The 16,811-nt window shown below is 36.4% G+C and overlaps 1 protein-coding gene across 1 annotated transcript in view; it reads left to right on the top strand.

Annotated features, from left to right (window-relative positions):
- Oxct1 (3-oxoacid CoA-transferase 1) overlaps positions 1-6,750 on the top strand; it is a 134,150-nt gene extending 127,400 nt beyond the window's left edge. Inside the window, exon 17 of the mRNA XM_027936258.2 lies at positions 4,977-6,750. Within this exon, the coding sequence (XP_027792059.2) occupies positions 4,977-5,018 (42 nt within the window). The 3' untranslated portion in view covers positions 5,019-6,750. The remainder of the gene's footprint in view (positions 1-4,976) is intronic.
- The last annotated feature ends 10,061 nt before the right edge of the window (positions 6,751-16,811 follow it).

The following is a 16,811-nucleotide window of genomic DNA, read 5'->3' as shown; positions in this document are numbered from 1 at the left end:
ATGAGCCAAAATAAACATTTCCTCCTTTGAAGTTGTTTATCTCAGGCGTTTGGTCACGGTGACAGAAAGCTAACAGGGAACATATCTAAAGTTATAATGAACTCCAAAGGAGGCTGTGTAAATTTAGTCATAGAAATGCAAATATTGACTCTCTTTCTGGAACCTTCAGTACACTCCAAAAATAATCTTACATGGTAAAAGGGTAATTCACAGCTAGAGGAGGCACCCCTCGATGGACAGAGATCTGCTTCCATATGATCACTCTCCCTCAACGTGTAATTTCTGTGAGGAAAGGGACGCTCCTCTGTGTTTTTAGGTATTGAGCTCTGAATCCATTGAGAGAGATAATGGAGCTGGCCGGACAAATGTAAAATGTCATCATCATTATAGAGGCTAGGGTGAAGGATGTGGCCTAGATGTACAGCCACAGTGGACTTCCCGGGTACAAACCCCAGTGGTGGAGAGGCTTTGGCTCCTGTGTATAGGCCGAGTGAGAAAACCACAGCCTCCTACACCCGAGGAGACTTACTGCTGAGCTTCCTTCCACATGTCCAAAAGCAAAGCAGCATGTGCTCCCCACATGAAGGCTGATCCCAAGGAAGAAGAGTCAGAGTGAACTTCAAAGGCTGCAGTTCCTTTCCATCTGAGTCCCTGGGGACATACTAGAGGCCAGGGTGTTAACTAATGGGCATGAAATGAGACAGGAAGGGAATAGATGCTCTACCTCAGTGCTGTTGAGTGGTAGAGCCATGGGCACCCATTCATGCTCCAAAATGCTTGTCTGTGGTGGCATTCTGTCATGCCTTTCTATCTTTCTTTTTCTTTAACTGTGATTAGAAAAAACATATTACATAAAATTTATCATCTTAATCATGTTTAAGTATGCAGCCCAGTAGTAGTAAATGTATGCACATAGCTACACAGCAGATCTAGAACTTTTTCATCTTGCAACACTGAATTCTATTCCACTCTGCACCACTTCCCTCTCTTCACTCTCTCCAGCTCTTGCCCATCTGTTCTACTTTGTTTCTATAGTTTTGACTACTTCAGATACTTCTTGTGAGTGAAACAGTACAGTATTTGCCCTTTGTTGACTGGCTTATTTAGCTTGCATATGTCAGGTTTGAGGTTTGTCCCTGTTGTAACAGGATTAACTTTTTCAAAGTTTGCCTTTTCCATGTGGGTAGATCCCACACTTTATCCACTCATTTCTTGGTAGACATTTGAATTGCTTCTACTTCTTGAATATTATGAATAATGTTGCAAAAGAGCATGGATATACAATTATAATTATCTCTTTTAAATTTTTTGGTTATGTATTCAGAAGTAGAATCGTGGAATCATATGATGATTCTGCTCTTAATTTTGGGGGAAATTTCCTTAATGTTTATTCCCACCAATAATGCACATGGATTCCAGTTTCCCCACCACCTCACCATTGCTTGTTATTTTCTGCTTAATAGTGGTCATGCTCACTGGTGTGAGATAGCTCATTGTGACTTTGATTTGCATTTCTCTGATGATCTATGATGTTCAGAATGTTTTCATACATTTGTTGGATATTTGTGTATTTTATTTGTCTATTCAGTTGCCTTTTGTTGTTGTTTGGTTTTGTTTTGCTTTTGTGTTTTGAATTTGTCTGTTTTTTTTTTTTTTTTCAGTGCTGTTTGGGATAGAACCCAGGGCTTGGGCCTGCTAGACAGGCACTCTACCACTGAACTCCACCCCAGCCCTAAATGCCTATTTTTTAAATCAGGTTATCCGATATTCTTTTGTTGTTTTTGTTGAGTTGTAGAAGTTCTTTAGATATGTTTGATGTTAACCTCTTGTCAGATACGTGTTTTGAGAGTACTTTCTCCCCATAAGTCATGTGTTCACTCTGTTGATTGTTCCTTTGACAACTCTTTTTATGCTACTAGCACCCAACAATTTCACAACTAAGGAATCCTTTGGCTTATTTTTTCCTCCCATCACCCTCACATTTTGAAAGAAGTCTGTCTTCCAAATATTTATTAAGTCATAATTCATTTCAAAGAGTCAAAATGATATTGCACATTTCCTCATATTAAAACTGTGACAAGCTAATGAAACTGTCAAATTCCTTTGTTTATATCTGTACTTACATCATTCACTGAGCCAGTAACTTGATGGGTCAAAATAGAAAGAAATGAAAAGGAAAGGTGATATCCTACCATTTAAATTCCATTATCTCTAAAATATCATTTTGCAGTGACTAGTGGATTCAATTGTTATTCATCTTTCTTTTCTGATGAATGCTTAAGTTACATGAAATAGGTTTTCTTTACCATAAATGTCTGTAGATCTTTTTTGAAACAGAATAATTCTTTGTTTTATTAAAATAAATTTAAACCATGAGAATATATATGGTAGAATAAACTTCCAGTGATCACTTGTCACCTCACATTATTTATTTATTTGTCTATCTTCACAGTGCTGGGGGTTGAACCCAAGACCTCATGGCATGCTAGACAAGCACTCTACCCCCGAGCACACCACAGCTCCATCTGTTATTAATCACTCAGTGTATGTCACACCCAGCTGTGAAATGTGGGGGAAAAAAATACACCAATTGGCATAGCTCTTACTCCCAAGGGTCTTGGTCTTATTCCCCAGGCAAGAACACACCTAAACTACCAGTGGCAGAAAAATTAAATAAGAGCATTGCTTATTTACATGCTTGCCATGGAATCTGAAAGAAGCCTGCTGTAGGAATTCTTTGCCAAATTCAATAAGTTTGTATTCTCAAAATCTATTATGAACTGGCATTATACTAGAATTAAACAGTATACTCTTGGGATGTCATTAGACTGGGAAGACAAATTATTGGCTCATTGTCTATACTTAAATCATGTCTTCTGCTCAGCCTGTGGATCACACTGGCAGAATAATGTGCTTTGGTTTGTATAGACTTACAATGTTGATGAAACTGTGAGAACAGAAATGAGAAATGGTAGTTTAGTAGATTTTTTATTACCAAAGAGACAAGATGAGTCAAGTCTACAGAAAGCTTCATCATCATCTTTTCCAATAAAAGTCCATTTTCACATTGAGGATATGAGTGATATTAAGAGCTCAGAATGGAACCAACACAAGGAAAGGGATCAGGTATTTAGTATTTAAAATTAAGTTATTATGTTGTAATTCTACAACATGTACAACCAGTAGAATGAGAAGTTATGCTCCATTTATGTATGATGTGTCAAATGCATTCTATTGTCATGTGTAACTAATTAGAACACATAAAAAAAGAAAAAAAATGAAAGTATTAACAAATTAAGTGCCTATTAGAGATTATCTGTTTTCAAGAAAGAACAATTTTATTTCACTTAATTAATTCCACAAATGCTGTATTGTTAAAAGAAGAAAAGGAGTTGTTTGTGAGACACACTTCCCTACTCAGAGCTCATTTGTCTTCTCTTCAGTAGAGGTGAAGGTCTATGCGTGTGGAATGGCACTCTTAGCTAGTTATTATGTATCCATTATTTTGTCTGTTATACATCTGCTCTTAGAAATGGCAAGGCTAAACCAGGAGTCTAGGTGCATGCCTGTAATCCCAGTGGCTCAGGAGGCTGAGGCAGGATGATCACAAGTTCAAAACCATTTAGTGAGGCCCTCAACAACTTAGCAAGACCCTATCTCTAAAAAAATATATTAAAAAGGGCTGGGGATGTAAGTGTCTCTGGGTTCAATCCCTGGTACCAAAAAAAAAAAAAAAAAAAAAAAAGGCAAGGTTGAATGATCTCTCATCCTAAGCTGTATGACAAACTATGCTGATCTTTATTCTTTTTTTAAATTTTGTTTATTTTTTTAGTGTTATTATTCATTTTAGCAGAAAAGTGGAAGAAAGGGCATTAACTCTTGACATGTGATTAATACAGCAGTTATTTATAAATGAACTAAAAATATTTAACCACATCAGAGCCAATTAATTTCCTGTTCTTTCGATTTCTAATACTGACTTTACCTTTTTAAGGTTTTTTTCTAGTTCTTTGACCTTTACCTCTAGTCATCCACTCATTCATTAATTTGTTAATTTTACAAAATATTGTTTAACCTGGAAGCAAAATGCTGATTTGGCCCACTTCCATTGCCACATCTATGAGATACTCAGAAAATCACCTAAGTTTTAATATTCGCTCCTGTGCTCCCCAGTGTTTGCTCCTGACTGGGATCTAATGGATCTTTGCCATATTGAATTAAGAAATCTGGAGCTGGTACCATACTTTGAATGATCTGTCACAATTAAGCCATATTTCTGCTTCATCCATGCTGTGAGTGTAGACCTGTTCTCATTTTTCTGTACTTTAATGAGATTCCCAGGAATGTACTTGCTGTTCTAGACACTTCACGTAATTACAATCAAGATTTAATAATGTTAAATAGTTAGTGCTGTTCCCACCTCTTTGTAGTGACTTGGAGTCCTTTTACTGCTTTTGCATCATTTCTGTCCTGACGATGAAACTTCTGGTAAGAGTTATCATTGATCATAGATTTTCATTACTGTGTATCCACGTGGCCCACAGATTACATAAATTGCAGATTGACGGGATCTCTATGTTTGGAGAACATAGAGACTTGTGCTTGGCACTGGGTCTTGAATAAGTCTCTGAGGCATCAGTCTTGGAGATCCCTGATCCATGCAGTGGAGGTCTTGGAGAGCAGGACCCTTTGTTTGTCTCTCTGCTCCTTTTCTGCACCCTCTTTGCTGCCTTGCCCAGTTGTCTTTAATATGGAATTGTAATACAAGAAGGATGAAAACCCCTAAAGACTCCAAATGCAAACAGAACAGGAGTTCCCTGTGTTGGTGTTTCAGAATGAAAAATAATAGTGAAACTCTAGGCAATGTCCATAGCAAGTTTGCTAACTGCCTTTATCATTTGGGTTTGGAAATTTAAAGTTGTACATACCATGTGGTTTTTCATGATTTGATTTTTTTTTCCTTTTTCTTTTACCAGGTTTCACCAAAACTCATGCCAATGCAGCAAATCACAACTTGAAATATGGAGTAGACGTTGGCCCCAGGCTGCTAGTTTTTCAATTTAAGCACAGAGGATTTAATTGAAAGAATGTCAGGATCATAATTGTATATTTAACAAGCAGTTTTTGACTAGTTTTTGTCTGGTATTTCATGATTTATGCAGCCATATAGATTTTGTTCTCTCAAGTGTACTATGATACTTTAATGAAAAACAAAAGGAAAACATTTATGATTATCTTATTTTCTAAGTGCTTAGAAGGTTGTCTTTACCATTGGTGCTCACATTGGATGTATCTTTTTCATGTGTGCTATGCTAAGTTATATGCAGTATTTACTAAGATGGGCCCTAGGAAGAGTTTCATTGGTATGCTTTCCCTTATACCTAAATTATGGTTTAGTACTTGTGAAAGAAAAATAATATGTATGTGATTAGGAAGAATACTATCTTCATGATTGTTTTCCCTTCAGGCTCCTCTGATTTTTTGCCTACGGTCTGCCCAGACCATCCTCCTTCCTCCCATCCTTCTTGTAGCTAAATAGATACCCAAGAAAACAAGCAGGGATGTCTTTGGCAGAAGAAGTAACTTGTTTGTGGGAAAGACCAAACGGTGTAGGATCTATTGCTGTTGACATACCATCAAGAAGCTGCCGTAATAGACAACTAACCATCCATCTGTGCTTTGCCAAAGGCTAAGCTAACTATGGGAAGAGGGCTAGAAACCTAACTGATCTGCTAGGACAGTTTTCTCTGTTTTAAACAGTGCACTATTTCTTTCTATCTAGTTGGATCCTTAAGATTACTTCCTTGTTACAGAGGCCCAGTGGACTACTTATACAATACCTCCTCCTAGGTCAAGAAGAATTGTGGTAATTTGTCATGAGTCCTTAATCACAGTGACAGCAGAGTTAAAAAAAAATAAAATAATAAAAGATACATTTTTTTAGGCTCTGATTTCTGCTCAGAAAAGTTTCTAAATATTGAATGACTTTTCTACAGAGCAGTGGTTTTTCTGCCTAAGCTACTTCCTTTAATAAAGTACTTTTAATTCAGCCATAATCAAGCCGGGGAAATAATGATGGACAAACCTGAGATTTGAAGAGATGGTGAATTTTTAATGTCAGGGGATAGACATGGCAGATTAATCTTGTAAAGGACGTTTCTTCAGAGGTTTCCTCAATACCAGGGGGATTGCTTCAGAAGTATCTTGGGCATCTGATGGGAGAAAGTCTAGACACCCTGAAACCAGTCCAGACAGCAGGTCTCTGGACAGAGGAAGGCAGAATACCATGCAATATATCATTCCTCTGGCAGGAATTTATGCACGTTTTTAGGTGATGACTGTTATTGGAACTCACTCCTCTTCAGGTATGCCTAGAATTGTGTTATGTACAATATTCAAGGAAGAAGAGAGATTTTTTTGTGAGTAGCACACTTTGCACAAAAGACAGCCTTTCTGGCTGACTGCATAGTACTTTTAAAATAAATCTTAGAATGTACAAGTTCCACTGAGAGTAATATTTATCTATATTAGAGTTATGATTTAGAAAAAAGTTATGTTATTGATGGTTGTTATATGTTCAAACTTACTTGTTTATCATTCCAGTCTGTTACTTTAACATGATGTGATTCTAAAAAAGTTCTAAACATTGGCAAAACTTAAATAGATGTTTTAATATTCTTGATCAGAGAGTGTACTATAATGTTAAGAACTGCATTAAGAAATACAATAAAGATTCCAAGTTGATAGAGATCAGTGTACTTGTCCTGTTTCTCACTTGGGGATGATGCAGTTAAAGATGTGAATTATGCAATAGAGATGTTGTTGGAATAGCTAACGATAAAGGCATCCATTATCACTTTTAATCAAATTGCTTCTTTTCTCTTTATCTTACCAAAGAAGAGATATTGTCCTTCTAAAACAAGCAAATGAATCATTACCTAACTAAAGACCACACCTTGTTCCTAGAAAAATAATGAAGGTTTCATGTGTTAATTTTTTTGCTCTCACCTAATATTTTCCTTTATGATAGACATACATTAATTAATTTCCCAGTAGTTTGTTGAGTTTTGTTGCATTTCGGAGTGTCTCCTGTTTGCCTAGCATCTATCTGTGTTTACTCTCTAGAAACAGACTTACCCACTGGCTAAAGGAGTGGGCAGGTTCCCAGGATATGCCACTTCTGATACCTCTCCTCTGTCTACTTTGCTCATTCCCAGATATTAGCACATGATCCAGGATGTACCATTTAGATTATTTCTACAACATTTAAAAACAATAAATGAGAGAGAAGTCAGTTTTCTTACTCTTCTTTGGCCACAAAGCTAAAAGAATTTGTCTGGTTTTAATACCCACTCTCATTATTCATGCATACACACACACACACACACACACACACACACACACACACACAACCAACCAGCTTAGCTACTGTTGGAAATAAAGAATCTGGCACAAATACACAAGAGGTATAGGGAGGAATCATCCTGGTGATTTGGATTTCATGTTTTAATGCAAGTAATATTATGGTTTAGCGTTTTCAGAGATGTTAGTCTTTTTGCAACCAAATATATTCATTACATCTTAAAGAACCACAGTGGAAAACAGTATATTCTCCCCATTTTAAAAATGGATAATCTGAAAACAAGGTTTAGAAACTTAAGACAATATTCCCCCCATCCATGTCTATACATGAGCCCACAGATCTCCCTTTGTGCTTGAGCTAGTTCTTTATCACCTGCAGCCACAGTTCTGATAGGGACCTGTTCTTCTACAGAAGTTATACGTAATATGAGCAAAGGTGCTTATACCTGGGACTAGAGAATGCACAAAAGAGCATTTGTGGGTGTTACCAGTGGTAGAAAGTTTCTTGGTAGAGAATTTTTTTTTTTCTGATCTCAGTATATGCATCACAAGGTTGGAATGGTATTCCATTAGAAGTATATAAGCAGACATTTAATCAACGTATGGCTTCCTTTGGCACTTTTCTGCTTTTTTCTTACAGGAATGATTTTGAGTTCCTAAAGCTTATTTTCAGATTCTCCATCTTTAAAATGGGGAGAATATGCTGTTTTCCACTGTGGTTGTATAAGATGTAATGAATCTGTTTGTTTGCAAAAAGACTGACATCTTTTGAAAATGCTATACTATAATATTACTTGGGACAGAATTGTCCATTATTCCTTTCTGTTTATTTTTCAATGTTTTATGTCACCTGCCTACAAGAGGCCATTTTGCATATCAAACAGAGTTTAAGCATAAACACCAATAAATATAAAGTGATCTGAGTGAACATCTGTGACAGGTATTTGAAGTCTCCTGCCTGCAGCAAGTCAGACATGTTTCTGTCAAAATAATTCAAAGATCATTGTTGCTTTGTGGATCACACAGCAACTCCCATGAGACTGATGCGTACATCAATCTAGGTAACTAACTGATAAGGCAATTCCTTATCAACGTCTCAAATACAAATCATGTTTGGTCATGAAGATCAAATATGAAGGGCTGGGGTTGTGGCTCAGTGGTAGAATGCTTACCTATGTGTGAGGCACTGGGTTTGATCCTCAGCACCACATAAAAATAAATAAATAAAATTTATTGTGTCCACATACAATTAAAATAAAATAACTTTTTAAAAAAGATTAAATACGATTCATTATGGTCATCATGACTCCGAGTGGGGTGCTCCTACATTCTGGCTCTTCATAGCAGGACCCATAGTCGTATCAGTATTTCTACTTACAAACTATGGGATACCAGTATCCCACTCAGTCATTTTCTATCTGATTCATTTGTTAGAAGCTGGGCATTTCACCTTCTACCCTTAAAAAGTTTGGGGGAGGTAATTAGCTCCACAAATATGTGTAAAACCCTGATGTTACCTTGTAAGTCCCTTTTTATGATTTAGGGGTTTAGAGATTGCCTCTCCCACTTTGTCTTCTTGTGGTGGGAATGCTCAACACTCTACATCCCTGCAAAGGCTGCTTTCATCTCCAGCTCCCAGCTCTGGTGCACCCTCAGTGTAGGGTATGAGTTTAGTAGTTGTCTTACTGATTCTTGGCCACGTATTTCAAAATCAGTGCACAGTGGTGAGGTGCTTGTTTTTGTTTTAGATGTTATTTAGGTAACAACTGCATGACTGGCCTATGGTAGATTTCTCAATACATTAATTCAATCAATTTACTAGTTGAGAACCTGGGTTATAAGAGGCCAGGCTTAGAGGATTCCCCTGAACTAAATAGTTAGAAATGATCTCTTAGGAAGAGGCAGGGAAAAAAAGAGGTGCAAAATGGAAGATGTAATAAAGAAATAAAAAGAGAACTGTAATAATCACCTCCATTGGTTTAACACTTTATAATTTATAAAACACCCAGAATATGCTAGCTAGCTTATTTGATTTTCACAATTACCTGCCAGAGAGACATTATTACTTCCATTAAAATTAACTTGATTAGTCTGAGAGAAGTAATGTCCGCCAGTTCTTTAATCAAATTAGCCTTTCAGGACTAATGGTGGATTTTGCCAAGGTAGTTAATGAGATGTGAATTAAATCCCCTGAATAGAACTAGATTTGTTGCTCTCTGGTAAGCCATAAAACAGAGTCCAAAACCTTTAAACCTAATGGGACAGGTATTCAAATTTTGTTTCCTCTGTCCACACAGCTCTTTTGTACAACCCAGTTTAAAAGGGATTAGGTTGCTATCAAAACAAAAATGATAATGCCGGTCACCACCAGGAAGAATGTTCCTGTGAAAGACTCATAGTTACCTGGATTTGCTCCCACAAAAGGCCCTGTATAGGCAGCCACATGCAAGGAGGCTCACTTGACCCCAGCAGGAAGGGTTGATAGATACTGCTTTATTTTTGCAGCTTAACACCTTCGAAATTCAGCTCCCCTGGCATTAACCTTTACCAATTTTCACAGAGTTGTATCTCAGACTCATACGGTTGAGCCCTCAAGATAGGGCTGATATTGGCAGCCTGAAATATCACTGGTGATATGGAGAAAGGATCACTCAGCAAGATCTTGTACCATTACCTCCACCTCCACTAGGAAGAACAGGATCCATGGAAAGAGGAAAATTCATCACAGATCTGGAGTCTGGGGAGTGGGAGGGGGTGAGGAGGCATTAGGGCTCAGCAAATCACATACCATATGAGAACATTTAAGTGTTATTGTCACATTTATTTGAATATGACACCATTAATTGTAAAATGCACTATGATTGTGTTTGGTTTCTTAGTAGCTTGAAATTTTATTGTCTATATTGAGGTTTTTTTTCTAGACTTCCCCTTAGTCCCAGATGAATTTGTCAAGTATTCCCTGCACATTTAAAGCAAAGAAGGGTCATTCATGAATGATTTCTGCAGCTGATAAGAATCATAAGTAGTTAATGACCTGAGAAATCCACCAGTTTTGAAGTTTGTACATTTGCAATCCAAGGTCGACTTGGTGACAAGAGGGGTCAAGGTGGCAAATAGGTCAGAAGACAGGTGGGAGGGTAGATAGGAGCAGGTGCCTGTCTTGTCCTCCGGAGCTAGAGGGCAGCCAGAAGCTGAAGGCATTGGTGAGATGTGTCTCAATTTTGAATACTTTAAAATGTGGGATGTTCATCTTGGAATCAGTAAACTTGAAGTGGTCCTTCTAAGGGCTTTCTGGATAGCATAAAGTCTGGTTTAAGAATATTTTTTTTAAAAAAAAAATATTACCACTTTGAAGTACATATAGTACTGAATGCAGAAGAAAGATCCTTAGGGACCTACTACAGATAAAAAGCAGTTGATAAATTTATTAGTGTGTATGTTAGTGTTTAAAAACAGCTATACACCAGGGTAGGGTATAGCATATGTGAGGCACTGGGTTCGATCCTTAGCACCACATAAAAATAAATAAAAATAAAGGTATTGTGTCCATCTACAACTCAAAATACTTTTAAAAGAATAAAACAACTCTCCCAAGCACTCTAAGTGTTTGAATATTTTCATCGTGATCTGCCTTCCAGGTGTGTCTCTGTGTCTTCCTATTTATTCTTCCCCCCTCACCACCATCTTTTCTGAATGCACAATTTTGATCTGAGTCCTATGTAAGTGTACTCTGTGAAGAAATTTAAATATTGTAATTAAAGATATTTAACAGATCACAGACACTCAAATACATAAAGATATAAAAGACCAAATAAAGCATTGAAAAGGATATTTCCATTAAATAAGTAACATCAAATGCCATATAAGACTGTCAGGTAGTAAACCATACATTTAGGATGGATGTGACCACTTTGAAGAAAGCTCAGGAAGATGAAGAATTAAACACGATAAAACTAGGGAAAGAATAAAATGCCATGGAATATTCAACTGGCCGATGAGAAGCTTAAAAAGTGATTTAAGAATTTAAAGAATGTTATACATAACTCATGAAGACTGCCCCATATCTAAATGGAAAGAAGAAGGAAGAATTTTAGATGTTAAGAAATGTTCCTTGACAGTGAGCTATTGAAGGACAGGAATTAAATGACCTACTTATTTACTTTCTTTATTTTAAACAAATTTTATTGTGTATATTTAAGATATACAACATGGTGTTTCTATGTTGGCAGGAGGTGAAGGAACGGGAGGGACAGGGGAGGTATTGGGTAGTCTGATTTAAACACTGTTCTGGAATCTATTATTCATGAAATCTGGTATTCAAAGATATTTCCACTGGCTTTGTAATCTGGATTTTTGGGTAGACTTATCAACTCTTTCATCATGCCAGGAAACCTATCAGCATATTCTTGGCAAACAATAGATATTCAGTACATTTTTAGCAAATAAATGAATAGAGAGTGGATGAATTAACAAAAAATAATTCAATGACAAGATCATATTCAGACAAAATTCAGTTTTTCTTTTTAAAAATTCTAATTACAAATAATAGCCCTAAGCAAATTTACAACTGGTTTGGTGATATATCAATTATCCAGTTATAACCTCTCCCTCTTTCTCCCCCGCATCCCCAGCCCCACACATACACACCTACCTCCCTTTCATTTTTCTATCCTTTCAACAGGTATTTATCGAGCACTTTATCAGTCAGAGTCTGGTCAGGAGACAGAAATTACACAGTAATTGAACAGCAAAAGTTTAACATAAAGAATTATTAATTGGGCTGGGGATGTGGCTCAAGCGGTAGAGCGCTTGCCTGGCATGCGTGCGACCAGAGTTCGATCCTCAGCACCACATACAAACAAAGATGTTATGTCCACCGAAAACTAAAAAAAATAAAAAATAAAAATTAAAAAAAAATAAAAAAAAGAATTATTAATTAACACTTTTAGAGTTATGAGGGTTGGCTATTAAGAAGTGAAGAGCATTCTAAGCAACCTAATAACAGCTATAAGGAGCAGCCACTACTCTTGGGATTAAAATGGGACTTCCAAGGAGTAGGCATCCAGGACTTGAGACCCAGACCTGGCAGAAGGCACACAGCTGTGACTCACTGGATGTCAGAGGCACGATAGTGTCACACTGACAGAACTTTCTGGAAATCTGTCACTGAGGTACAAGAGGAAGTTGTCCTGGTGGAGGGAGGAGGGAATTACCACACTTCAGATATTGCCATAAAGCCACCTGAAGAGGTACCTTACCAGGAAGCTATTTTTAGGGCAGTGTCTCATCAAGGCATTGCACTATACAGGCACCTCATGGCGTCCAGGGAAAATCTCTGGCTTCTGGCCTCGCTCATTGCAACACAGTGCAGGAAGTGGAAAGACCAATCATGATTCCACTGCTGAGTTCTGGAAAAGCTTTGCAGGCTGTGGGAGCTAGTTGGTGGGCAAACTGAGCGCAGGACCCTGGCAAGGCAGCACACTGAACTATGAGGAGAAACTTCTCCTCCAGTGTCTCTCCAGCACCTCTGCTGACAAAGATTAACTTTGTACCAGTTGGCAAAGGAATATTATTGGTAGGACCCATCTTGATGATCTTGGAGCAGGCGATGAACGAGCTAAAAGACAAATTGCTAAGTGGCGGGCGTGAGCACGTGCTATGGGTCAGCATTGTGCCAGATGCTAGGGAAATAGCAGTAAGGAAGCATGGTCCACCCTCATGGAGCTTGCAGTCTAGGAGACAGAAAGCACTCTGAATTAAACAATTATGCTTTTAATTCTTAATTGGGTTGAGTTTACCTTTTCTATGAAGGAGTATGAGTAACCATGAGAAATTATTTTAAAGGGTCTAAAAACTATATTTTATACTTGCCTGTGTTTAGCACATGTTTTAAGTGATGTGGGTTTTTTTATTGTTGTTGTTTATTTGTTTTCTTTGTGGTACTGGGGATTGAACCCAGGGTCTCGCACATGTTAAGTGCGTGCTCTACCACTGAGCTACTTCCCAGCCCTTTAGCATATTCTTAAACTTACCACAGGTTGTTCAATAAAATGTGTAAATATACCTAAAAAGAAAAATTGAAAGTGACTCTTGATAATCAAAAGTAAAACTACAAAACAATGTAGAGATGAAGTAACTTGTGACTTATCATGATATGCACAAAAATCACAGAAAGAATTCTACCACAAACAACTCAAAACCTTAGAAGGAAATGGTTGAAGGACAAAAATCAAACACCACATATGCTTGATTGGAGAAAAATCTGAACATTAAAGTTTCAGTGAGATAATAGAGCCAGTGAAAGGATATGAAATAAAAAGATCCTAGCCCAGAAGAAGGGGCATAACCACTCAGTGGCTATTGTAGTCATTTGATTATAGATGTTTTATTGTGGAAGGATATTGCACAGATACAATCTGTTCTGAAGGGGTCAATTGAAATATTCTGGTGACTCAGGAAATGCAGCAATGAAAATACGGCTAACCAAACAGAGCCAGCTGTGTTTTTCAGAAAAGAGGCAATTGTGAAATGACCTCATTGTCATCTATAATATTGTGGAGAAGCAGAAATGTTCCAAGGACATCTGAGCTGGTGGTAGAGTTGAGCGTGTTTATAAAAGTTAACTGAGGCATAAACTAAAAAGTAATTTCTTTTTGTAAAAAGGGACAAAATGAGACCATAAAATTCATGACATCAACTGTTCAATACAGGGAAGAGTTCCATATATTTATATCACATGACTATAATTAATAAGAAGATTTTTTTTCATTTCATCAATACAATAGCACAAATAATCGATCAAGCTATGTATGGAAACTAAATGTCTAGTCCAGAAAAGGTAATTATGTCAAAAATAATTCACTAAAATATTCTAAGAAGCTTTTCTGTCAAAGAGATCATATTTTGAAAGCACTAGTTTTATTTATAATAATACCAAAAAAGTAATTTGAACCTTTGCTCCTAACCAACTTATGTTTCCCTGATCCGGGCAATCTCATGATTTGATCTGGTCAGGACAAGTATTAATTCATGGACAAAGTGATATGACATAAGGATTTGCTTACAAATACTCTGAATAATAATAACAGGGAATACAGATAAAATAATATCTGTGAGATATTGGTAATTATTGGTTAGGGGTAATGAGTATGTGAAAGTTTATTACGCTATTTAGTTTAACGTATATTTGAAATTTGTCCTATTAAGTTTTCAAAGGAAAGGTATAAATGTAAGATCCATTACAGCATTTTTATGATAACTACAATTTTGAATGACAAAATTTAGTGATGTTTTCTTGTGTTTAGGATGACAGATTTACTCAAGAAGAATGGGAATCTCAATGGAGGAAAGAATGAGAATTGATTTTTTTTAAATCAAGCATATTTTCACTTTCCAATCATATTGCAAACCTCAGTGCTAAATAAGAGAATGAAAATAAGTACAAAGAATATGAAGAAACAGTCAACATTTTTAACCTTCAAGAAAAAGATGAATATAAATTCTCATGGTGTTCTCCTACGAGTTCTCATTTATTACCCAAGACACCTGTTGATTTAAACATGTAAAAGTATTCAGAGCTCTTCCTGGCCTTGTAATAAGGTTTTACATTAAAAAAATGCACCTTAGTAATAATGTGTAAGCTAAAACCTCAATATGCTATCACTAGACACCTAATAGAATGACTAGAATAAAAATAGTGGCACCACCAAATGTAGGTAAAGATATGGAGATATGTGGAGATCACCACACATTGCTGGTGGGAATGCAAGTTGGCATAACCATTCTGGAAAAAAAATTTAGTTTCTTATAAAACTAAACATGTAATTTAGCATGTGGCCCTGCAAATTTAGTATTGGGCATTATCCCTGGAAAATGCACTGTTGGGCATTATTCCAGAAAAATGAAAACCTATATTTCCATAAAAACTTATATACAAATGTCAACAGCAGTTGACACAGCATCCCAAACATCCTTCAATGGGTAAATATTTAACCAAACTGTAGTTCATCCTATGTAGAATACTATTCAGCAGTATAAAGGAACATGCTATTGATATATTCCACAAACTAGAATGAATCTCTAGGAAATTATAATGAATGAAAAAAACCACCAATAACAAAAGGTTATATACTACATGATTACACATATGTAAAACTTTCAAAGTGATGGAATTTTAGGAATAGAAAACAAATTAGTAGTTGCTAGGGGTTAGGAATCTCAGAGGGAGACAAGGGTCCTTGTGGTGATGGAACTGTTCTGTCTTACCCATGGTGGTAGATATGTGCACTTACACACATAATAGAATTGTACAGAACTAGATACACACATGCATTAGGCACTAAATACATACATTATTAGTAAGACTGGATAAGTATGAATAAGATCAGTGGCTTGTCATTAACAGCATGGAATGGTAATAAAAATTTGCAAAATTATAGAAGGAAATAGTTAAAATAGATATTCAGGATCTCTGTTACTTCTTATAAGTGCATATGAATCTGAAGTTACCTCAATAAAAAAATTCCAACTAGAACTAGGGCTGTAGCGCAGTGGCCGAGCTCTTGCCTAACATGTGTGAGGCACTGGGTTCTATCCTTGGCACCACATAAGAATAAACAACTAAAATAAAGGCATTCTGTGCATCTACAACTACAAAAGAAAATTGAAAAATATTCCAACTAAGAGTCAAGTTAAAAAAAAACTAAGCGTTCAAAGGCTGACTCCTTAACCTGTTCAAAACCTTAGTGTGTCTTGTTTGTTATTAGCTTTTTTTTTTCATGAAAAGAATGAGGTTGAAACCTTTGAATTAATGATAAGAAATAGTTGTTTACATAGTTTTATGTAGGAATGCCACACACTAGCTGGATGTCTCTGAAGAAGTTTCTTAACTTGGCTGGGTAGGTTTTTAATATGTAAATTGATGTAATACATTCCTCCTGTGGCTGTTGTAAAGATTAAAAATATGATTAGGTGCCTTGTCCATAGTAGCTACTTGAAAATTTTCCCTTTGCATTAGAGAGAATTTTTTTCATGTATAGATGTTTTGTGCAATTGCTTTTCCACTTCTTTCCCTTTGTCTTTGGGAACTTCCTTACATGTTTGTTTATTCCTTGAAACATGACTATGTATATGCACAGCAAAATTCCTGGATAGGAGAAAAAAGTCCGGAGAGAAAGCTTAATTCTAGTGAAAAAAAAAAAAGATATTGGATTATCTGGGGTTTTCAATTATCTACAATCTTCTTGGCCAACTGAAGCATATGAAAACAAGAATTCATGGCATTAAAATCATTGGAAAATTTAAGTGCAGAACAATAATTTAAGTGCAGAACAATTACACCTTTAAAGATGAATATAAATTCTCATGGTGTTCTCCTATCAGTTCTCATTTATCACCCTAGACACCTGTTGATTTAAAAAGGTAAAAGTATTCAGAGCTCTTCCTGGCCT

This window comes from Marmota flaviventris, chromosome 5 (genome assembly GCF_047511675.1).
Source record: "Marmota flaviventris isolate mMarFla1 chromosome 5, mMarFla1.hap1, whole genome shotgun sequence".
NCBI classification, from domain to species: Eukaryota; Metazoa; Chordata; class Mammalia; order Rodentia; family Sciuridae; genus Marmota; species Marmota flaviventris.
Note: the sequence above shows the minus strand (reverse complement) of the source record. Positions and strands in the feature narration are given on the sequence as shown.